The sequence below is a fragment of the Elephantulus edwardii genome, unplaced genomic scaffold, assembly GCF_000299155.1.
Source record: "Elephantulus edwardii isolate Elephantulus edwardi_28Jun2011 unplaced genomic scaffold, EleEdw1.0 scaffold00002, whole genome shotgun sequence".
NCBI classification, from domain to species: Eukaryota; Metazoa; Chordata; class Mammalia; order Macroscelidea; family Macroscelididae; genus Elephantulus; species Elephantulus edwardii.
This window is the reverse complement of record NW_006399752.1, coordinates 26,726,467-26,752,581: the sequence shown is the minus strand read 5'-3', so window position 1 is coordinate 26,752,581 and position 26,115 is coordinate 26,726,467. Positions and strand designations below refer to the sequence as shown.

General features: G+C 40.0%; 1 protein-coding gene across 1 annotated transcript in view; it reads right to left on the bottom strand.

The window, feature by feature from the left end:
- Positions 1-8,144: 8,144 nt before the first annotated feature.
- METTL24 (methyltransferase like 24) overlaps positions 8,145-26,115 on the bottom strand; it is a 201,550-nt gene continuing 183,579 nt past the window's right edge. Inside the window, exon 5 of the mRNA XM_006879042.1 lies at positions 8,145-8,459. Within this exon, the coding sequence (XP_006879104.1) occupies positions 8,145-8,459 (315 nt within the window). The remainder of the gene's footprint in view (positions 8,460-26,115) is intronic.

Sequence of the window (26,115 nt, the reverse complement as noted above, 5' to 3'; positions counted from 1 at the left end):
GTTTGTTATGATCCACGCAGTCAAATGCCTTTGCATAATCAATGAAACACAGATAGACATTCTTCTGGTATTCTGTGCTTTCAGCTAAGATCCATGTAACATCAGCAACAATATCACTAGTACCACGACCCCTTCTAAACCCAGCCTGGACTTCTGGCAGTTCTCTGCTGATGTAATGCAAATCTTATCAAATGTGATATTGGTTACCCATGGTGGACAGTGTTTGGTGGAGCTCCCCAATTAAAACAAGCTTGGAAGCAGGAGTGACATTCACTTCCGAAATAGCTTGCCTCTGGAAACCCTACGAACCTGGAGAAATGATGAAAGTTATACAAGTGTTCAGGTCTTTCATTCATAGGGTCGTCTTGAGTTGTCTATGACTCGTTGGCATTTAACAACAACAGACAACAAATCTTATATTTACTAACAAGTCTATGACCAAGACAGAAGTTCATATATGGATACCTAATTAAGACCAAACACTAAATTCATGAATCAGCTTTTGTTTTATTTTTATGTAAATATTAGTGGACCTTCAGTCCATTTCAGTATAACTTGCTCACATTATTGGATCATGCCAGTATACAGTTAAAAATATTTAGAAGATAAGCTATTATAGCCCAATCAGACAAATCACTCCAAGAAAACATATAATTGCTTTACTTTGACTTTTATCTCAAATTGTGATTATGAATTGCAAAACATAAATTGTTTTGCAATTCATAATCACAATTTGAGATAAATGTCAAAGTGTGGCTGAATGTCAAGAAGACAAAGATTCTCACCACTGGACCAATTGGCAGCATCAGGATGGATGGTGAAGAGATTGAGATTGTACACAGCTTTAGTTTGCTTGGCTCCATAGTCAACACTCTTGGCACCAGTAGCCAGGAAATTAAAAGGCGCATTGCCATGGGAAAGTCTGCTGTTAGGGACCTCTCCAAAGTACTGAAGAGCAATGGTTTCTCTCTGGAGACTAAGGTGCGTTTGATACAGGCCATGGTCTTCACAATCACTTGTTATGCATCAGAGAGTTGGACAATGACCAAAGAGGATAGAAGGAGAATTGATGCCTTTGAGCTGTGGTGCTGGAGAAGAGTATTGAGAATTCCATGGACTACTAGGAAAACAAACAGATTTGTCCTGGAAAGGGTTAAACCGGGTGACTCCTTGGAGGCAAGAATTCTGAGGTTCCGTCTAACATACTGTGGACATGTTGTGAGGAGACTGGTCCTTGGAGAAGGACATCATGCTTGGGAGGGTGGAGGGACAGCGCAGGAGGGGAAGGCCCTCTATGAGGTGGATTGATTCAGAGACTAGGATAATCGGGACGGGAGTGTCAGAGACAGTGCGACTGGCACAGGACAGAGCGGAGTTTAGGGCTGTTGTACATAGGGTTGCTATGAGTCGCAAGTGACTCAACGGCACATAACAACAACCACCTTGTACTTGAAAGCTACCTCTAAATATCTTACATGTTCCTATGTATTTCCTCCAAAAAGAACTATTTTTGTTATAAGCATTACTAAATTTGACTTTTCAGAAACAATTATGAACATTACTTTGGTAATAGTTAATTAAGGAGATGTGTGTTACAGCTATGTGCATTTTAGCTCATTTATTTACAGGTCAGAGGCTGAACTGTGCCTCTTCTAAATTCCAGAAGAAAATGCCAAGTGTTGGGCCAATGGAGAAAATGAGAGACCCTTTCAGGTCTTGGAAAAGCTTTTCTGGCAGCTTGAATGTGTTGTCAGAGGGGTTGTTAGGGTCCCATATTTCTACATTTGGCAAACATATTTTAATTAAGTAGATTGTTTAAACGAAGCAAACCTCCATACGACAAAATGATACTAACTTTCTTAGTGGGTGGCACTGCCAACCCAAAGGCACACAATTGGAATCCATCAGCTGTTCTGTGGGGAAAATATATGGACAATTTCCTCTCCTGCCTCTGAAAACCTACTATTAGCTATGGATCCATTCTGACTCACCAGTATCTAACAATAACCAACAGATTTACAGGTTCAGGCTAAGCATTTGCGTAAGACTGCCCCCCCCCCTTTTACAAACTGTTGCTGTTAGGTGCCACTGACTCATAATGACCCTATGAACAACAGATCTGCATCCTATCCTATCCTATCCTATCCTATCCTATCCTATCCTATCCTATCCTATCCTCTTAATCAGATGGATTTATGGTGACTGCAGCAATGGGCTCAAGTATGTAAAAAATTATGAGGATGGCACAGGATAAGGCAGGGTCTTTTACAAATAGGAAGGTGAAAAAAAGTTCTTTAGATGTGACATCTTACATAAAGGCTACAGAGGCAATATTGTAGAAGTACCAATAATGGGTTTGGGGATCTGATGGAAATTAGGATTCCTGCTCTACCATCATCTACTAGTTGAGTAATTTGAAGAAGCTATTTAAATTCTCAACCATTTGTCAGTTTGTCATATACTGTGGTGGTTTGTGTGTTGCTGTGATGCTGGAAGCTGTGCCACTAGCATTTCAAACACCAGGAGGGTCACCCAGAGTGGCCAGGTGTCAGTGGCACTTCTAGACTAAGAAGGCAAGCCTAGTACTCTATGTTCAAAAATTATCCAGTGAAACCTAAGTCACAGTAGAATGCTGTCCAATATGATACAGAACCATGAACCCCTTTAGTTAGAAGGCACTACACAACAGCCACGGCACTGAACTCAAAGGAGCAAAGATCATGGAAAATGGTACATGATGGGGCAATATGCATTCTATTAGGTGTAAGGTCACCCTGATGTCAACTTGATGGGCAACTTACAAACTCCTGGAGTTTCAATATCTATGTAATAGGGGAAGGTAGCTGCAGAATTGTTAGGAGAATTAGGAATAATCTGAACAACACACCTAGCACACAGGCTCGCAATAAACAACAGTGATTGATCTCACTTGCTTCATTTGTCCTTTCTTTGCTTTTGTGGAGGTTGTTGTAGTAATGGTGCTTTTGCCTGTTTCTCACTGAGCTTTGGGGAAAGTAGACCCCTCCTTTCTCATGATCTAGAATACTTCTCCACAGCAAGCACTTTTGGGCCCTAGCAGACATGTGGCAGTGTCAGGAGTCGTCACAAAGGATGTGAGAGCGGCACTGCTGGAAAACACTGAGGATGCTGCCTAACATTCCGCAATATATAGCACAGCCCTCCCCAACAAGGAATTAAACAGCCCAAAATGTCAGCAGTGCCACAGCTAAGAAACTCTGCCTGAATGGAAAGCATCATAAAATCTAGAAGCAAAGAAACCATAGCAACAGTCGGAAGGTGCATCACAAACTCCCCACTATCCATAAAGGGAATGAAGGACAGTCATCAAAACAGGCATAAAATAAGTGCAACTAACTACTGAACGGGCTGCTAGGAGGTGGGTGTGCGCGTCAGATTTATTTTGAGTTTGCTTTATTTTTTTTTCTTTTCATTTTAGCAGTGCATCCATTCTTGCTTCATATGTATGTGTGTATATATACACATCCACCTATAAAGAGATATAGATCCATATGCAAATATAAGTAGATGTGTTGTTCATTGCAGAGTTGATTCCAACCCAGAATGATCGTCTATGACACAGTATAACTGCCTCACATATAAATTTACAGTAAAACCTTTACAAGTTGGACTCGATGGAAGGCAGAAATCTGTCAGAGAAGGACAGCTCAAATACTTTCCACTAATGGACACAGGAATGGAGCAAGACTGCACCCTGTCAAAGATAGAAAGCCGGTGAGATTCTGAAATGGGGTGGTTCTGCTGAGTTCCGGCCCTCACAGGTGTCCCTGTATGAGTACGAGGGAGTCACTGTTGGTCCCACCAACCTACTACACAAGCCTGCACACACAACACTGTCAACAAAGCCAGCAATCTTCACCTCTGTGAAAGAAGACTTGGTATGGATATGCCCCTATTCAAAAGCTCATCAAACAATACATTTAATTAGTACATCTGTCATATTATAGTGTTCGAGAATTTTCTTTTTTTCAAGAGAGAATCTGTTGCCATATAATCCAAACAGGCCCTGGGTTAAAGCAAACTTTTGAGATTCCACTGTTTGAGTTAAAGTAGAAATCATTTTAGAGGGGTTATTTTGTGAGTTTTGGGTTGGTTGGTTTGTTTTTATCCTGCCATGCTGGTCCAATACCCAAATAGATTGAAAGCAAGTAGAGTCTCTCAAACATGCTTATTCAAGCAGGTTCTCTCTGCTCGATGCCTTTTACTTATATGCTGCACTTTTAAATAAAGATGTCATTTCTATTTTTAAAAATTATCAAAAGTAGCTCACAAAGTCTTGTTCCCTTATAAACCTAAGCTAGAAAGATTACCTGATTTCTAGTCATTTTTGCTTCTCATTTGAAGAATGAATTTTTTTAAACTACTATAAAAACAAACAAACATGAAAACACCATCCCTGAGAATGTATCAGGGAAGAGGTAGGTTGAAGAAATAAATTCTAATAAATATTCTGTTCTCTCCTCAATTTTTTAAATAAACAATGCACATAATTTCATGTTCTCTCAGAATAAAGGAACATCAAAGATATGCTTAATTTTTACTAACGTAGTACATATACCTTTTTAAGAGGAATGTTAGTGATATAGTGGTTACATGCCTACCAGCTAACTGAAAGGTCAGTAGTTCAAATCCACCAGCCACTTTGTAAGGAGAAAATGTGGCATCTGTTCACATAAAAGACTTTAGCCTTGGAAACCCTACTTTGTCCTATAGGGTCCCTATGAGTCAGAATGTGTTCATCAGCACTGGAATAATAACACTTTATATTTTCTTGTTAATTTATTCAAGCCATGACTTCTGAAAAGGCTGTAATCCTCATGGTGCTGTCGCATCAATTTTGACTCATAGTGACCCCATGTAGCCACTGCGCAGGATGAACGCTCTATGGGGTTTTCTTAGGTGTAATCATCACAGAAGCAGACTTTCAGGTTCTCTCCCTCAGAGCCACTGGGGGTTTTCGAATGGCCAACCTTTCAAGTCAGCAGCCAAGCACCTATTTGCTTGTGCTCCTTATCTAATACTTAAGCACCTAGAAAGGATTATCATTTGAACAATTTACAAGCCTCATTTTCTAATTTAAACCAAAGAAATGTAAACAGCTTGGTACTACTGAAATACTACATAAGCATGCTAAGAAACTGAGGGACTGTGGGCCTCAGGCTACAAACTTACTACTAATATCAACTGGACATATAGAAAAATTTACTCAGTACTTGGGATTGCACAGAGGCCATGGCACTGGACACCTTATCACCAATAATGTTAGATGGATCATGGCTGAAAGCAGAGAGTATCAGAGGGATATCTATCTGTGTTTTATTGACTATGCAAAGGCATTTGACTGTGTAGATCACAACAAATTGTGGTTAACCCTCAGGAGAATGGGAATCCCAGAACACTTGATTGTGTTCATGTGAAACCTACACTCGGAACAGAAGAGAGTCCTCAGGACTGAGCAGGGAAACACTGCATGGTTCAAAATTAAGAAGGGAAGTACATCAGGGATGCATCCTGTCTCCATACCTTTTCAATCCATATACAGGACAGATAATTTGGGAAGCTGGACTTTCTGAGGAGGAGTGTGGTGGCATCAGGATTGGAGGAAGACTCGTCAACAACCTGCACTATGCAGATGACACAACATTGTTTGCTGAACCTGAGGAGAACATGAAGCATTTACTGCAGAAAGTCAAGGACTGTAGTCTTTTCATCACTAGGACAACCATCAGTACCATGATAGATAGAAAAGAGATTGAGGTTGTTAACAGTTTCCATTTGCTCATCTCTACAATCAACACTTTTGACATCAGCAGTCAGGAAATCAAAAGATACATCACATTGGGGAAATTTGCTGTTAGGGACCTCTCCAGAGTACTGAGGAACAACTATGTCAGTCTGGAGACTAAGGTGCCTAATCCAGGCTATGGTCTTCACAACCACATACTATACATCAGAGAAATGGACAATGACTAAGGATGACAGAAAAAGAATTGATGCCTTTGAGTTGTGGTTCTGGAGAAAAGTATTGACTATATCATAGACTACCAGGAGAACAAATAGGTCTTTCTTGGAGAGGTTAAAACTAACTTTCTCCTTGAAGGCAAGGATTTCAAAGCTGTATCTTACATATATTGGGCACAAAGCCAGGAGGGACTGATCCTTGGAGAAGGACATCATGCTCAGAAGGGTGGAGAGGAAGACCCTGGATAAGATGGATTGAAAACAGTAACTGAGCCAGTGGGGGTAGATGTGCTGGAGTCAATGAGACTGGCTCAGGATAGGGCAGACTTCAGAGCCATTGGACATAAGGTTTCTTTGAATCACAGGTGACACGACAGCACATAATGCGTGTGCGCGTGCGCACACACACACACAAGCGCTTTTTAAAAAAAAATTACAGAGTGGTCTTGTCTGGTTGGAAAAATCAGGGTTGGCATCAGAAGAGGCAACACTGCAAACTCTCAAATTCTGCTTTGTGCTTAGTTTCCTAAAAACAGAAGAGGGTTTAAGGCTGAGTATGTGACAGATTTCAAATCAAAGGGCTTTATCGTCTAGTGTAGGAGATTCAGAAGTAGAATTTTGTGTGCTAAAGTCCCCAGAGGCCAAAATCAATGTGTCTTATAAAACCACAGTGTGGGCCTAAGCAAAGGCTGGTGAAGGATCACAGAGTCTCACTCTTGGGAAAGGTATTATTGACAGGGTGGGCATGGAAAACCCTTGCCAGGGCATATGCAAAGTCAAATGAAATAAAACCTTTTTTAAAAATCAGTAGACAATAAATTTAAGATTTTCATTAACTTACTTAAAATTGAAAGTGTATACAGCTTCTTTTTAATGTTAGGGAATTTTGGATTTATAGACATGTAATAGATATTAGGGAAACTGGGATAAGCTAAAGTATGTTGTTTTTGTTGTGTGTATGGTTGAATCAGTACACATCCATAGCTGGTTTTCAGAGGCAGTAAGTTGCACAGGAGGAGACTGCTCATCCTTCTCCCGTGAAGCATCAGGTGGATTCGAACTATGTGCATTTCAGTTGGCAGTGCAATGCCTTACCACTTAGCCACCAGAGCTCCCTGAGGTAAAGTATGTTGTTGCTGTGTGTACCGTAGAGCTGGAACCAGCACAAAGCTGACCCTCCAGCAGGTTTTCAGAGACAGTTAATCACACATGAGGAAATTACCCATTCTTCTCCTGAGGTGCAGCTGGTGGCCTCGAACTGGGTGCCTTCAAGACTGCAGTGCAGCTTCTTGCCACTAGGTGACCAGAGCAATAGGAAATTATCTTTCTCAATATACTCAAGGGTTTGGTTCCCTTGGAGATCTTCACTTGAATTAGTTCATCAAAGGTTAGACCTTCAAGGTGTTTATAGCAAACATTGAAAACAAGCCACTGGCTATCAAGAATTCAATTGTTCAACACATATTTGCTTGATATCACTTTCTTTCATTTATATATGCCAAAATTGGTTTAAAAAATCCAAGCACATTTAAACACCCCAATTTAAAGGTTACATTCGTCCTAAGTGAAGAAACTTTTTTGTAGAAGTATTTAGGCTGCACTTTAACCCTAGTTCACAGGAAACTGTACTGCTAACCCAAAGGTCATACCTCTCTTACAGTTCATTATCTACTATTTGCTCCATGACAGAAAGATGGGCAACATCTTCCTGTGCGATTACAGCCTCTGAAAACCCAGTGGAGGGTCAGCTATGAGTCAGTTCTCATTTGTTTACTATGTAATCCATATTATACATTTGTAACATATATGTAATAATATGTATATGTATTATACATTTACTTATAATACTTAAGTTTGAGATAATGATGAAGGAGGACAAGAAATGCTACTCTGTCAGAGACAGAAAAAGGCAGAATTGCATTTCTGAGGGATGGCAGTTGACTCCTGTGACAATACTTACACTCATCCTTTTACCAAGTGTTCACTGTGTCATGCACAGGCACCAGACTCCATGCACTACAAGGCAATAACACAATACCTGCCCCAAGAAAGAAGGCTGGTGGGCGGTCAGACAAGTAAACGGTTAGAATTGTGAGCTCACTCCATTCTGTAAATATTTCCTTGAGTTCTTGTTGAAAGTGCACCTATTTCCATCTTGTATTCACCCAACTCAGAGTGTAACAGCTACTGGCATTGAAAATGTCTCTCTTCAGGAAGAGCTGGGGCTTAGATAAGTCTTTGTAACTGTGAAAAAGCCTGAAGTCCTTCAGTTCTAACTCTTTAAGGAGACTGTACCAGAACCTCACGACACTGCTGTCACTGCCCCCGACCTCGAACCCGGGCCAGTGGAGGTGGATCTCAAAGACAAGCTGCCCAATCTGCTCAAGGACATCTTCCAGAATAAGATTTTCCAAAACTTTCCATTCTGCGCTTTCCAGATCTGCCTTGAGAACATCAATCTGTAACAAAGAGAAGAAATAAAATGAGCAGAGTTGATAAAGCACTTCCAACAATATTATTCAGAGATCAGGAGCCTCTAAGGAAGCAGAATGGGTTGGAATATAGAGGCTGTTGTTGTTGTGTACCATCAAGTCAGAACTGACTTGATTTTCAGAAGCAGTTAATCACAATGGAGGAGACTGCCCATCCTTCTCCCAAGAAACAGCTGGTGGATCCAAACTGCATGCCTATGGGATTGCAATGCAGATTCTTAGAGTTCCCTTGGAATATGTTGTTGTTATGTGCCTTTTAGTCGCTTGTGACTCATAGCCACCCTATGTACAAGAGCCCTAAACCCTGCTCTACCCTGTGCCAATCTCATTGTCTCCAACATACCTACTCCCATTATCTCACTCACTGAATCGATCCATTGCATCAAGGGTCATCCTCTCCTCTGCTGTCCATCCACCCTCCCAAACATGATGTCCCTCTCCAAGGACTGGTCCCTCCTTTCAACATACCCAAAGTATGTCAGATGAAGCTTTAGAATCCTTGCCTCTAAGAAGCAGCCTCTCTAGAACAAACCTGCTTGTTCTCTTAGCAGTCTATAGTATATTCAATATGCTTCTCCAGCACAACTTAAAAACATCAATTCTTCTCCTGTCATCCCTAGTTATTGCTCAGCTCTCTGATGTATAGCAAGTAATTGCCAAGACCATGTCCTGGATCAGGCACACCTTAGTCTCCAGACATCATTGCTCTTCAGCACATGGCCTGGTTTTCAAGCTAATATTAAGCTTCTCCAGGGATTCTTTCCACAGATGTAATTGGTTTGATACCTGTGCATACCATCAAGTGAAATCCATGTGTATAGCCTGTGTTTGTGTTTCTTATAAAAGGTATTTGCAATAAATAAATCATTGAATGTGCAGAATTCTATCATTATATCTCCAGCTTTATTTGTTACCAATTCCATGTTTTCCAGCTACTGGTCTTTCTTCTCTGTTCCCAACTTTTGCATTATAATCACCCATTATTATCAATACATCTTGATTGAATATTTGATCAATTTCTGACTGCAGATGTTGGTAGAAATCTTCTATTTCCTCCTCTTTGGCTCTAGCTGTCGATGCATATATTTGAATGATAGGGGTATTCAGTGGAATTCTTTGTATATGTATAGATATTATCCTGTCACTCACCATATTGTATTTCATGATGGATCTAGAAATAACTTTTTTTATTATAGAAGCAACCTCATTTTTTTTCTCACCTTTTCATCCCTGGCATAGTAGATCATATGATCATATGATCATCTGATTCAAAATGTCCTATACTAAGCCATCTCACTTTGTCAATACCTAGTATGTCAATATTTATGTGTTCCATTTATTTTTTAACAACGTCCAATTTCTCTACATTCATGCTTCTCACATTCCACGTTCTAATCACTATTGTCTGCTTACAGCCGTAGAGGTCTTTTTTAAATGGCCATTTACGAGATTAATTTCTAACTTCATTCCATATCAAATGTTTGTATACAAACAATGGTATGCTAGGCAGAAATCATAACGAACCTTCTTGCTTTTTGCCTAGTGGGAGTGGGTGACTGAGAAGGAGAAATAGGGCTAGACTATCACGGAGTTCTGTACCCACGGCCTTCCCCCCACACCTAGCACATTGCCCTGAGAAGGTGGTTCCTGGCCACAGAATCATTATACTTGTGTGTCTCCTCCAACTTCATCAGAACGTGAAGCCAAGGAAACCACTCCCAGGTATCTGAGTTTTAGGCTTTTGGAAATTAACAGCCCATGGTTTTTATAAAAGACATTACTGTTGTTAGATGCTATCCAGTCACTTGGCTTATAGAGACTCCACTGGTATGTCTGCGTCCACTGTTGGAGCTACTGGTATTTTGGCTGCCTTCTAACATCAGGAGCTCATCTTCCAGAACTCACACTCAGCCTCATCCTCACTTTCACCTTGGCCCTCACCCCCACCCTCACCCCCACCCTTACCCTCTTTCTCTGATTGCTGTGAAGTCAGATTAGAGTAGTAGCTGATCCGCCAGCGGGTTTCCAAGACTGTTAATTGCATGGGAGGAGATGGCCCATCTTTCTCCCATGGAACAGTTGGTGGACTGAGACCACCAGAGAGGAGCAGATTTGGGGTTAGCTGTACAACACGCTATGAACTAGGACATCAGAGTCAATTCCAGAACCATATGGGGTGACTTTCTGCGGTGATTCATGAGATTTTCATTGCTGATTTTTAGGAGTCAATCACCAGGCCTTCCTTCCTAGTGTGTCTTAAGTCTGAAAGTTCTGTTGGAACTGTCCATGCTGGGTGACACCAAAGAATTGGAAATACTAGTGGCAGAGCTTCTAGCTTGATTGCAACACTCAAATCACTACAGAATGACAGTCATACAGACGACTTTGCTAAAATATATAAGCATATTTTCCCTTAAAAAAAAACAACACCATGCTCTACTTCTTTAATTAATATTAAGTATGTCCCAGATGAGATGAAAACAGAAAAAAGAGTAGCATGTGAGCAAGAACATCTTCAATTAATCAAGCCATGAGAATTAGAAATTTGCCCTGATTTTGTATAGAATCTATCAGAAAGAACCCCGAATAACTATAGAAAGCCATGAAAGCTAGTATTTACCAAGTGTTCATGTCTACCTGACACTGTATTAAATGTTATACCTCATAATATCCATTTAATCCTCTCAACAATTCTGTGAAGGTGACTCTGTTAATATCCCAATTTAAGGATTAGGAATCCAGACTGGGAGAATAATCCATCCCCAGTCACACAGCTGGAGGGTCAGTGGTGGCCCCTGAATCTAGCCTGTCTACTAAGCCCATGTTCTTAACCACTACACATTTCCTCCTCAATAAATGGTGAGTGCAAAATTGTTACCTCAGTTCCTAAGAGGCTTTTGGCTTTCAAAATAAGGTAATATCTGGACAGCAAAAAGGGTTGATGAGCAGAAGTATTATTGTCACCATTCTTTATTTGAAAAACATGAGTCAGCTTAAAGAATCACTTTCTATATACATTACTTCAGCAAAGTCTCCTAATAGGCAGGTAGGGATTTGATAATAAATGAATTTCTATTTCTAAAAAAATTCTACTTCTCTAATGGGGAGAGTACTGTGGGAGAAAGCCCATCAACAGAAGATTGCTTACAGCATGTGGACACAGACGAGAATAATTATAATGGAGAAAACCACAACGGAGACAGGGCTATAGGCATGAGATGATGGCAGTACTCTGAAAAGCTCTTCAGGAAAATGTGACCAATGTCACCAATGTCTTGCTCCATGAATATGAAGACTCTTTGTTTGTTTACAAGGCTGTATTTGCAATGAGCCCTGTGCTGCCTTAACTTCTCCTCTCAATGCATGTGGACAGCTGCTAAACAACTCATGATGCTGGAGCGTGAGGCAGATCCAGATTAAGCTGTACTGGTAGCCAACTAGGTCACTAGATTAAAGGGGCACCAAATACAAGGAAAGTTACAAATATAAATTTGACTGAAATATTATCAAAACAAATCAAATACTAAATGTTATTACATGTTAATTGAGTCAAAACAGACTCATTGTTGACCTTGTGGTGGGTTTTCAGAAGCTATAAATCACATGGGAAGGACTTTCCATTTCTGAGCAGCAGTGGATTAGATCTCTATGCCTTTGGGTTGACAATATAACTCCTTATCCACCAGGCTACCAGAGCTCCCCACTAAGTAGTTAACATAAGTTCATACTTAAAAAAACTAAACAAAAACCCTGCTGTTAGTGCATTCTGATTCATACAGACCCCATGAGTACAGAGCAAAACTGTGCTCTAGAAGGTTTCAATGGCTACTTTTCCAGAAGTAGACCACTAAGTCTGGGGGAGCTTGAACCTCTAACATTTCCAGAAGTGGACCACTAAGTCTGGGGAAGCTTGACCTTCTAATATGGTGGTGGTCGTTAGGTGGCATCAAGTCAAGTATAACTCACAGAGACCCTATGAATAGCGGATCTAAACTCTGTCCTGTCCTGAGTCATCCTTGCAATCTCTGATACACTGGAGCCCATTGCAGCAGCCACTGTGTCAACCCACCTAGTTGAAGGTCTTCCTGTCTTTCACTGACTAACTTTGTAAGCATTATGTACTTTTCTAGGGACTGGCCCCTTTCTAATAATACACCCAAGGTATATGAGACAAAAGCAGCTAATTATGTCAACTCTTTGTACCAGCCATTCAGGCCATACTTTTATGTAGATGTTAGCAAAGAGATACAGAGGCAAAGTAAGTTGGATGCAAAAAGAACCAAAAGAACAAAACCTGCTATAGATGCACTGCATTTATGTTTTATTAAATGTTATATATTATTTTATTCTATAGTTTTACAGGGAGCTCTGGTAGCCTAGTCTGTAGAGTTTTCAGTTAATCTAAAGTCCTTGTCTCTCTGACAGTTCAAATCTAGCAACAGCACCACAAGAAAAGAATGGGCAAGCTCCTCCTGTGGAATTTATAACTTCCAAAAATCCATCTAAAATTAACTCACTGCCATTGAGTCAGAATTAACTCATAGCTGACCCTCTAGAGGATTTTTAAGAATCTGTAAATTACACAGGAATTGACTTCCCATCCTCTTCCTATAAAGCAGCTGGTGGATTCAAACCATCTGCCTTTGAGTGGGCAGTGCAACTCTTTATCTCCTGGGCCACCAGTGTTCCCTAGGGAAATGATGTACTGGTTATTCTATAGTAATCTCTGTTGTTGTTGTTGTTAAGTGTCATCAAGTTGAGAACAATTCATTATGACCCTACGAACAAGAGATGTGAACTCTGTCTTTTCCTGTGCCATCCTTATTATCACTGACACAATTGAGGCCATTGTTGCAATGTTTCAATACATCCCACTGAAGATTTTCATCTCCTCTGCTGACTATCCACCTTTCCAAGTATAATGTCCCTTTCTAAGCCTCTCTCTAATAATATGTCCAAAATATATAACACTAAACTTCAACTTCACCATATGTGAGTCTAAGGAACATTCTGGTTGTGTTTTCTCCAAGACATACTGGCTGTCTTAGCAGTTCATGAGATATTCAGCACTGCTCTCCAAGAACACAAGTCAAATGTATCTATTCTTCTCCTGTTCTCCTTATTCATTGTCCAGCTTTCCAATGTATAGCAGGTTATTGGTAAGACTGTGGCTTGAATCAGGCACATTCTAGTTTTTTAATGGACAACATTGCTCTTCAGAACTTTGGATAGATCCCTGGCATCAGACTTTTCCAATGCTACAAGTGCCTCAATCTCCAGACCAACTGGTATGAAGGGTATTGACTGTGGATCCAAGAAAGAGGAAATCATTGACAATTTCAATCTTTATTCCAGCTATTATGATGGAGTGGTGAGGACTTTTGTTTCCCCTGATGCTAAAATGGAATTCATATTGAAGGTTGCAGTCCTTGATTCTCTGCAGCAAATGCTTCAGATCCTCCTTATTTTGGAAAGTTTGGACCATAATGTGAGTTGTTGATGAGTCTTCCTCCAACCCTGTACCACGTTTTTCTTCATAAAATCCAGTTTCTTGAATGGTTTACTCAGCATATAGTTTGAACAGGTATGGAAAAAGGGTACAGCTCTGATGCATACATTTCCCTGTTTTAAACCATGCAATGTTCCCTTACTCTGTTCAGACAACAACTTCTTGAGCTAGGTAAAAATTTCATAGGCATGATTAAGTGTTTTGGAATTCCCATTCTTCTCAAGATTAGACATAGTTTGTTATAATTTACACAGTCAAATGTGAGCCAAATGTGACTTTTTCAAGTCAATAAAACACAAATAGACATTCTTCTGATATTTTCTTCTTTTTGCCAAGATCTGACATCAGCAGTATATTTCTGGTGCTATGGCTTCTAAAACCAGCTTGTACTTCTGGCAGTTCTCTGTTAATGTACTGTTCTAACTTTGGATTATCTTTAACAATATTTTGCTTACATGTAATTGCAATCATGTTGCTCTATCATTTCCACATTTTGTTGGATCACCATTTTGGGGGATGTGAACCAAATATGGATCTCTTCCAGTTATTTGGGCAGGTGGCTATCTTTCAAATTTCCTGGCCTTGACTGGTGAGCATGTCCAGGGCTGTACCTGTTATTTGGAACATGTTGACTGGCATCCCATTGATTTCTAAGGCCTTACTTTTTTTTGCCAATGCCTTCAGTGCAGCTTGAACGTCTTCCTTCACCACCACTGGCTCTTTTTCATATGCTAGTTCAGTGTCAATCAAGTATTTTTTTTGTACAATGAGTCCATGTAGTCCATGTATTGCTCAACATTTCTCCCATAATGTCTCTCAGTATTGAAACTTGAGGCATGAATTTGTTTTTAAATTATTTCAATTTGAGAAATGCCAATTCTATCTCTTTGCACATTCCATTATAATACTTTACTTTGTCTTCTCAAGCTCCTCTTTGAAAACTTCTGCTCATCTCTTTTACTTCAGCATCTCTTCCTTTTGTTTTAGCTTCTCAACACTCTAATGCAATTTTCAGAGTCTCTTCAGACATCTGTTTTGGTTGGTCTTTTCTCCTCTGTCTTTATAATGATCTTTTGTACTTACAAATGACATCTTTAATGACATTCCACAACTCATATGGTCCTTGATCCTTACTGTTCAATGCCTCAAACCTGTTTTTTAGTTTATTTTTAAATTCAAATGGGATAGACTCAAGGTCATACTTTCTTTCACTCTTGAGGACTTTCTTGAATTTTCTTCAATTGCAACTTGAACTTGTACATGAGTAATTAATGGTCTGTTCCAGTGGTAAGTTCAGCTATAAGTCAGCACTGAATTTATGGTAATGAGAAACAAAAACAGAAAAATGTAAGTTTCAATGTCACATGAGAGTTTATGACTACACTATAATAATTTCAGACAATTTATGAGGCTACAGTGAGAGTAAGAATTTGTTACAGGTCCTGAAAGCAACTTGGCAACCAATCAGGCAGCAACTCAAAAAGTAGTAAGTGACAATGCTCTGCAAAAATTCTTTTATAGTATCTTCCTCGATCTGTGATTTGAAATAAAGTAAACAAACAAGCAGATTCTTCCTTTTTTGGCACATTTCTATGAATGGATTTCAATGCCCTCTGCCCTGATTTGTTGGTCTCAGAACCATGGAAACAGCCTCTGTGTGATCTGAGATTTGCGTGCAAGAGAAGGTGTATAGAATTTAGATTTAACTGCTCCATGCATTCTGCCTCCACTGGGAGCTGCTTACTCCCTTGCCTTGGATAATACCTCCTAGGACACCAAAGAAATTGTAATGGTAGCAATCCCCCCAATACTTGGAAGCTTTAGAAAATGAGCATGTATCTAAAAACCGCCTTGTGGGTTCAATGATTCCAAAATGAAAGAAAAAATGTTGAAAAGAAAAACGTTCCTTCATGCAAGGAGCTGAGCAAGGGCAGGTCCCGTGTGAACACACAAAAGACTGAAATAACTCTGTGAGCAGGCACAATGGACCCATCGCTCTTCTTTCTCATCTTTGCTACACTGATACAGCCATGGCCTTGTCTATTCTTTAAAGCTATAAACAGAAAATTCCTGGAATAAGGATCATTAAGTTGTCAACAGAAATACTTAATCAAAACCTCACAAAAATGTCTAATTGGCCCAGAAAATATTCCAAACTTAAAATCAACATTTACTGTATCAATTCATATATAAAAGAATTTCTTAGATTTCTTAGTTTTCATTATGATTTTCTGTGAATTTAAACACAAACATGGCACTTACGATATATTTATACTGAGTTTTATTTATAAATTAAGATACTAAAGAAAAGGATAAAGTTAATCAGTCTAAAAGTAACCTAAAACATATTGATAAATTATGGGGAACTACACTGTATACCTTTTCAATCTATATGTGGAACAGGTCATTCAGGAGGCAGGACATTATCAAGAAAAATGTGGCATCAAGATTGGAAGGACACTCATCAACAACCTGTGCTATGCAAGTAACACAACCTTGCTTGCTGAAACTAAGAAAGACCTGAGGCATTTGCTGCAGAAGGTCAAGGACTGTAGTCTTCAATGTGGATTGAAGCTCAACATCAAGAAAACAAAGATTCTCACCACTGGGCCAATTTGCAGCATCATGATAGATGGTGAAGAGACTGAGATTGTTAACAATTTCAGCTTTCTCAGTTACACAATCAACACTCTTGGCACCAGTAGTCAGGAAATCAAAAGATAAATTGCATTGGGGAAGTCTGCTGTCAGAAACCTCTACAGAGTGTTGAAGATTAATGACAATCAAGTCTAGAGACTAAGGTGTGTCTGGTCCAAACCATGGTTTTTGCACAATTACTTGCTATGCAACAGAGTGGGACAAAGACTAAGGATGACAGGATGACAGAAGAAGAATCCATGCCTTTGAGTTTGGTGCCGGAGAAGGGAATTGAACATACCATAGACTGCCAAGAGAACAAACAAGTCTGTCCCGGAGAGGGTGAAATCAAGCTGCACATTGGAGGAAAGGGTTTTGAAGCTCCATCTAACATACTTTGGGCATACTGCCAGGAGGGGCCAGCCCTTCCAGAGAAATATCATGCTTGGAAGGTCAGCACAGGAGAGGAAGACCCTGGTTGAGATGGATTAACACAGTAACTGGGGAAATGAGGGTACATGTGTCGGACACAGGAGATTTTCTCAGCCTAGGGCAGAGTTCAGAGCTATTATACATAGGGTCACTATGAGTCACAAGCTACTGGACGGCACATAACAACAACAACAACATCAACAGTGTGTGTGTGTGTGTGTGTGTGTGTGTGTGTGTGTGTTTCTAGTGGCAAGCTGCACTGCTAACTCAAAAGTGATGTCTGTCTGGAGGATTGAATACATCAGTAGCTCCATGGGAGAAAGATAGGCAATCTCCTCCCCTTTGATTTACAGCCTTGGAAATTGCTGGAGATTCAGTTATAAGTTGGTTCTGACTTGGTAGCAATGAAAAGTTGGTCTTGGTTTCGTGGGCTTTTTCAGAGAGAGAGCACAACCAGGCAAAAAGTTGGAGAAATTGGAAGTGGTTCAAAGCCACCTTGGAAGAAAGGCTTGTCAATCTAGGAAAAGTCACAGCAGTGAAAACACCATGGAATACAGGTCTCCTCAGCAGCACATGGGATTCCCAAAAGACAGAACTGACTGGAGACCAAATATTTGGGGTTGGAGTTGGGTGCTATACACGATTAAGCACTGGACTGCTACCCAAAACACTGACACTTTGAACACACCCAGAGGCACCTCAGAAGAAAGGACTGGTGATCAGGTCCTGGACTGTTATGGCCATGAAAACCCTGTGGAGTCCAGTTGTCTGAAACACTGTGGTCACCATTAGTCTGGATCAACTTGACAGCATCTGCACAGTTCAGCATATGCGTGCAGATGAGCCCTCAGTATCTGCAGCCCTGTATCCACATCCACAGATTCAAGCGCTTTGGGATTGAAAATATTGAAGGGGAAAGCAATTAAGCAGCCACTGCAATCTCTCAAAGACTAAGAGGAGGTGAAAAGGGTTATTTACATATCATTTACATGGTAGTAAGTATTATAAGTAATCTAGGGATGACTTCAAGTACACAGGAGGATGTGCATCAATTCTGACTCACAGCCACCCTCCACTGGTTTCTGACGTAAATCTTTAGGGAGAAGACTGTCTATCTCTCCCAAGAAGCAGCTGGTAGATTCAAACCACCAAACTCCCAGTCAGTAACTTGAAACATTATGCATGTGAACAGAATTTCATTTTATCTAAGGAATTTGAACATTTGTGGAGTTTGGTTATCTGTGGGGGTCTTGGAATCAATCCTTCAAGAATACTGACGGATGACTGTGCATTAGATATTTCAAATAGAGGTTGTCTCCATACATCAATTTCATATGTATATGCCAAGCATATTTTTAAAAATAAACTATCTGCCAGCAGTTATGAGCTATTGGAAAAGAACCAAATTACCAGGCTGAATCATAGCAAACTGCTTCTTTGGAATCTAATTCTCATTTACAAGATGCTGATCTGTTCTAAAGAGCAAAAAGCATTTTCAAGCATCCACATGCACACAGCCCCCTTTGGTTCCAGTCTCTAAGAAGCCTCACTTCAATCAGAATCGGCTGTGCTGATCCACATTGTGCAGCCCCGGGCTCCCTGAGGTCCAAGAGCACAGGCAGCCAAGATGCTGTGAATAAAACATGGTTTTCTCTTTCAGCTTGCTTTTTCTATTAGCAGTGCCCATACATTTCAGAATGCTCCATTACCACTACTATTTTGTGAATGTAATTTCCATTATTACTGCATACGGCACCCAATACTACTGTTATTATAAAGCACTAAGAATCTCTGAATAAGATATACCACGTTTAAGATTCTAATATTCAGTTTTCAACAATGAAAAGTGCATGCATGGTGATAATGGAATAATAAAGTGCCAACAGTTAAAAGGTTAGGTTGGGTTTCAGGAGAAGAACAACCAAGGGTTAATTGCCAGTTAAGTCAGCAATCAGTGAAGACATTTCCTTGAGTTAAGGTTAGGGTTAACAAAGAAGATCAGTGAATCAACAGATGTGGAATAATTTCAGAGATATTAAATGGATGGTTACCCTATTAAAGGGTATCTCCCTTTTCTTGTATCTAAAATAACAGTAAGTTGTTTTCCATTAAAAAATGGTTAAGAAATGAGACTTTTAATTTTGACTGGATTTCCTCAGTCTGGACACAAGTTTCGTCCTATGCTCACCTATAGAACCACTGAGATGGAATCGGGGCATGTGTGTCTGAGGCATCTGACAAAATGGGGCTTTGATGAGGTATAGCGTGTTCTGGGGGCCAATCCCCAGGAGCAATGCTTTCAATGTCTTGAAACAAATGCAAAGACCAGCAACTCTCATCATCTGAGGCAATGGTGGATTCTGTTCCATGAGCCCTTACATAAACCAACACTGACAGGTCCAACCTTGATAGTGCCAAACCCAGGACAGGCCAACAAGCTCCAAGGCCAATTTAAACTGCCACTGTGAAGCCCCTGGCCTGCATTTCTTGGTCCTTCTCAGCCATGCAACCAGGCTCAGCAGCAGCCGTGTATTTCTCAGACCCTCCCATACCTCATGCATAACTTCTTCTTTTCTTTTGTTACTTGTTCAGCCATTCAGCAGCTCCCCACACAACCTCTTCTCCTCTAAGGGGACTCTCCAGTACAGAGGAATAATGCATCACATATCAGCTGACTTTCAAGAGAACAAAAATGGAAGCTGCAAGTCCTATCAGGGCTGAGTTTCAGGAGTCCCCCAGCATCATCTCTGATGCATGCTACCATTCAAAGCAAGTCTCAAGGCCAGTCCACATCCAAGGGGAGGCAAAATATGGTCTAGCTCTTGAGAGGAGAGGCTTAAATGTACAGGATGAGAGTGGCTGTTCATGGCCATCTTCACAGACAACTGACCCCAGCAATCAAGAATAACACTACGTTATATCAATACACAAAGGAACTCCAACATTTCTGTAGTAATTACAGGGCACAAACTACACAACAGAAGAAATGCATAATGAAGCCTTTATTCATGAGGCTGTTCTTAAAGAAAGGACTTTAATTAAAACATGGCAATTGACAATCCATCTGGTTTTCTTTGACATTCACTGAGAATCTTAGACTATCCAATGGATTAAGATATCTAATAGAGAGAACAGTTAAAAAAGGGGCACTAAAAGAATATATTTAAGTCTTAGATATAAAGCAGTTTTTGTTGTTGTATTCTATTTAGAGTCAATCACTATTATCACAGTGAGTTGATAAATTTCTTTAAAAAAATTCTTTTAATGTTTACTTGTTTTAAGCCACTAATCTTTGGGAAAAAATCATTATGCTGCCCTTTGTGATACAGTAATTAAAGTAGCTAAAGGTCAGCGGGCTTGAATCCGCAAGCTCATATATAAGACAAAGATGTGACTGTTTTGATAAACATTGGCAGTCTTGGAAACCCTATGGGGTAGTTCTACTCTGTCATTTAGGGTCACCATGAATTAGAATTGACTCATCCACAATAGGCATGGTAGGAAAGTAAAAAGAATAAAGATACCTATAATCCAGCTGCACAGTACAAATAGTGAAGTACTTGACCATGGACCCAAAGGTTAGCAGCTCAAATCTACTCAGATGCACCTTCAAATAAAGGACAGCTATTGAAAACCCTGTTAAGTCCAGTTCTAGTGTGGTACACACCGAGTGGTTGTGGGTCAGACTAGACTTGACAACACTAGTTTATTGGCTGGTTATCTTGTGATGTGTTTCTTCGAGACTTTTTTTTTCTAGAAATGTATACAACATCAGGGACTCTGGTGGCCTAGTGGCAAGAGACTGTGCTGCAATCCTGAAGGCATAGGGTTCGAGTCCACCAGCTGCTCCATGGGAGACGGAAGGACAATCTCCTCCCATGTGATTAGCTGCCTCTGAAAACCCACTGAAGGGTCGGCTATGGATCAGTTCTTACTCGACTGTACACAACAATATACAACATACAGATTATTACGCACATGGGCATTTCTCAACATATGTTTTTACAAAAGGAAAGTACACTGTTTTCAAATACACTTTACAAGGTAACGTAACATAAATATCTCCTCTCAAATACTAGTTCTTGGTGCTTTCCAAAAGATTTGATGTCAAGGGAGTTAGGCACAAGATCCCCCACCTCAATTCAATAAAAGCAGCTTTTCACTTTTTAGCTCATATGTTTAGAAAGAAGCCCTAGTGGCACAGTGGTTAAGTGCTTAACTGCTAACTGAAACATCACTAGTTCAAATCCATGGGCCACTCCATGGGAGAAAGATGGGACAGTCTACTTCTGTAAAGATGTATAGCCTCAGAAAACCAATGGAGGATTGCCATCAACTTAATGACAGTGGATCTATTTATTTATTTATTTATACATATATATACACACACACATTATATATATATATATAATCTCATGGGTTATCTTTCTCTAGATAACCCTGAGAGTAAAAAAAAAAAGGCTTGGATCTATTATTTTGTATCTAATCTTTAAAAGGATATAGATCGCCCCCAATCTGAAAACTATGTGAGTAAGAAAGCTTAAAATAGGCCATTTCCACCAATTATAAAGCTAATTAATCAAAACCCCAGATAAGATTCAAAGCTACGGAAGTTACACCAGTGAAATGCCAATATTAAGCACACAGCTTATAAATCAACTGCCCCAAGAACAAGGGACTTTCCACCCACGCTGTAATTGGCTGGTAAATGCAGATGGTTGCCTTCTTATCTGCTACCTGAGCACAGTCATACACTCTTTGGCCTGGACAGATGCACCTCTGAAAACAGGCAAACCGCTGAAAGAAGTTAGGAGTCTGAATCTTGTCATTGCGATCATCTTTTTCCCCCTCCCTCCCCTTTGTTGTGTATTGTTGAATTGGATCTGACTGGCACCGGAGGCGATTGCCCCTCTTTCTCCAGCGGAGCACCTAGTGGATTTGAACCACATGCTTTTGGATTGACAGCCCAGGTTCTTACCACTAGGCCATCAGAGCTCCCTTTGGGCTCATCTTTTAAAAATTATTAGTTATGGTGGTATTCCTGGTCTGGCTCTCTGCCTGTCTCTATCTCTGCTGACCACGGAATCCCAACCAGGAGACACCTTAATAAAGCTTCTTTAGCTTGCTTTTAAACAAAACAAAACAAAACAAAATAAAACACCACATAAAACTTATTAGTTATTTGATCATACCACCAGCTATCTATGAAAATTTTCAAAATAAAATTACCATTAATCAGTTATTCCCCTAACAGATCAAGCTGTACTCTCACTCCATAGCCATTAATTACAGTTACTAAACTATCCTTCTTAAATAGTAGCGGTAATACAACTTTTCAATGATTTGAAAAGGATGGGCTACAACTTTTAGACAATGAATAAGGATGACAGAAAAAAAATTGATGGTCTTGAATTGTGGTGTTAGAGAAGAGTACTAAACATCCCTTGGACTGTCGAACAAATGAGGCTATCTGGGGAAGTGTGGTCAGTGTGCTCCTTCAAGGCAAGGGTGTTGAAACATGGTCTCACATATTTAGGGCATGTTGTTAGGAAGGCCAGTCCTTGAAAAAGGGCACCATGATGGAAAAGCCTAAGGGTCAGAGAAAGAGAGGAAAATTTTCAAAAGATGGGTTGACACAGTGACTGTAACAATGGGTTCGAGTGTATCCAAGATGGTGAGGTGGTTCAGGATAAGACAAGACTCAGATCTGTCGTTGATAGGGTCACTATGAGTTATAGTCAACTCAGTGGTACCTGATTGCAACAACAACACTGCAACTTTATCTCACATTTTAGTTTCAGTTAGTTATGAAAGGTTGTCATTGAATGATAGAAAGTAAATACAGGCTCTTAAATACCAAGTCTGCTTAAAGCAAGCTATAACAATACCTAGAAAACTAGAAGTTAAACACATTAAGGAAGGATTCCTGGTTTTTTATAAAAATGGAGCGACTGAATTTATTTTAAATAAACAAGAGTTTAAAAGTCTTTTTAAAACCTTGGGCTTTAAACATATTTAATTGGACTCAATCATCACTGTCAACTGTTAGAAATGTAACATTACAGGATTTCTGCTCCCACCAGGGAAAGAAGACAAGGTTTGACCTGTGTATTACGAGAAATATGGAGAACCACTGTCAGTTAATATGAGACCAATTCTCAGCTAATAACAAAAGAAAATAATTTCTCTATGTAGTACTCAACTCATAGACATGATCTCTGCAGGAAGCCACATTCTGCAAATGGATTTAAAAAGAAATAAACACTTACAAAACAAGATCCTCCACATTCACTGCCTCTCATATATTCCATCTATAAAAAAATCCACCTTGAAGACTGCTGGAAATGAACTTTCTGGGTTGGATACGGTTATGTAATTAATACAAAGCCTTAGAGGACCAGGTCAGGGCACACAGTTGGTGAACTGCTAACTAGTTAGGTAGCCAGAAGTCTGTAGGACTGTCAGCAGTAAGCAACAGCAGGGAACCAGGCAATGCAAAATTAACCAGGACTGATGTGGAGCAAGGGTCTTGGCCAAGGGCAGAGTAAGGCAGTAAGCAGACCCAAACAGTTGCAGGACCAAGAACAAAACCAAGATGTTGCATCTATCTACCTACCTGTCTCTCAAGCTATCAATCAACCTATCTACCTATTTTTTTCTCCCTCATTCTTTTCCAAGGCAGATGAAAATGCCATAATTTTTTGCCTTAAAGGGACATCAACTGGTTAACTTATTTTTGTAGTCATTTTGAAAGTATTCTCTAACATTTTCAAATGTTGGGTTATACTCAGAGATTGAATTATAAGATATATGCTTATTTGTGTATTTATACAAATTATGTATTTCTAAGTGTATTTATGCAGTTGTAAATTTATTTCTAAATATATTTATCTATCTATATGTTTATTATTTATATACTTATAAATAAACTTATAGTTTATAACTCAATTTCTTGGTATAATCTAATTTCTTTGAGAATATTAGATGTACTTGTTCTTAAGGGCAGGTGAGTCAGCTTCCAATCATGACAACTCTCTGGACAACAGAATGAAACAACATCCAACCCTGTGCCACATGCCACCCTCACAATCTCTACACGCAGTCTTAATTCATTGATTCATTAATTCATTAATTCTCTCTTTAGAGTGACACTCTTGCTCTTTAGCACTTTACATAGGTCCTTGGCGTCAGATTTTTCCAATGAAAAGCATCTCATTTAATTTCTTGACTGTTGCTTCCACAGGTGTTGATTGTGGAGTCCATTAAAATGAAAGCTATTTTGCCAGTCTTTTCTTCATTTCTCATGTTGTTTTCAGGTCTAGTTGTGATGATTTTTGTTTTCTTTGTGTTGATGTGTAATCCTTCTTAAAGGCTATAGTCTTTAAGTCTCATCAACAAATGCCTCAAGGATTTTTTTTTCCATTTTCTGCAAGCAAGTTGTGTCACCTGCATACTGCAGGTTGTTGTTTATGAGTCATCTTCCAACTTGTGATGCTGTATTCTTCACATAAATGAATAGATTTATAAATTCAGTAATCAACCCAAATGAAATTGGAAAATATTTTTACTACTTAGCATAACATCATCCCATCTCCCCAGGTAATCGAAGACGCAAAAAACCGGGCGACATTTGTTCCAGCAGGACGCTCAGAGGAGGGGTTAGGCGGAGCAGCTTAGAGGCCAGCCTCAGACACCTCCCATCCCCCCAGGTAAACTAAGACGCAAAAAAACCGTGTAACATTCGTTCTGGCAGGACGCTCAGAGGAGGGGTTAGGCGGAGCAGCTTAGAGGCCAGCCTCAGACACCTCCCATCTACCCAGGTAATCGAAGACGCAAAAAAACGCGCGACTATCTACACACCGGTTCTACAGGATGCATCACCTTTACTCGGGAAACATTACGACTAAACTTCAGAGACATTGATCCCAACATAAGGAACTACGATCAGCTGATGTGTTTGGAATCACAGAAGCCATGGAAGCCTCATATATGTTATTAGATGGAGGGCCGGTCAAAGGGAGATAGATGTGAAGGGAGGGGGTAGAAGTGGATGGGTATCCTGGTGGATGGTGGAGCAGGGAAATAAGTGGGTAAAGACGCGTGTGAGAAAGGCAGGGACAACACTGACACTAAAGTTAACACCGCAATAAGGGATATAACTTTAACATGCTGGTCTGTCGGATACTTCTCTAAATCTGAACATTCACATTAAGACAGACTAGGAAGAAGGATTGGCCATCCACTTCTGAAATAGCAGGCCTCTGAAAACCCTATGTACAAATACTTTGGACATGTTGTGAGGAGGGACCGATCCTTGGAGAGGGACATCATGCTTGGGAGAGTGGAGGGACGGCGCAGGAGAGGAAGACCCTCGATGAGGTGGATTGATTCGGTGACTGAGATAATTGGAATGGGAGTGTCAGAGACAGTGCGATTGGCACAGGAAAGAGTGGAGTTTAGGGGCTGTTGTACATAGGGTCGCTATGAGTCGCAAGCGACTCAACGGCACACAACAACAACAACAACAACAACATAACATCATCTCAGACTTTAGCGCCCCAAAGAAACAGCTTCAAGGCCTCTAAGTTCTGAACAGTCTCTCTCCAACCACATGAGATGAAAATACCCGTAATACCAATAATAATACCAGTTAATGCCATCACCACCTTCCCAGCAAGTCATTCTAGATATATCCAGTTTGGTTGTCTGGGTTTCTCCCATTTCCTGGACCCTTTTACGAGGGTTTTTCACTCATTTGTCAACATGTCTGATTTCTGGGCTCTGTGGGTATCAAGTTTCTAACAGAGTTCCTGGCATGTTGTAAATTCAAACCAAACTCACTGCCATAGTGACTCTCCATTGGGTTTCTGACACTGTAAAACTTTATGGGAGGATATAGCTTCACCTTTTCTCCACAGAATGGCTGATAAATTCGTATCACCCTCTCAGTAGTCACCCCAACATGTAAGGCACTATGCCAACAGAAATTATATATATGGCTTATTATATATAGCTTATTATATATAGCTTATTATATATAGCTTA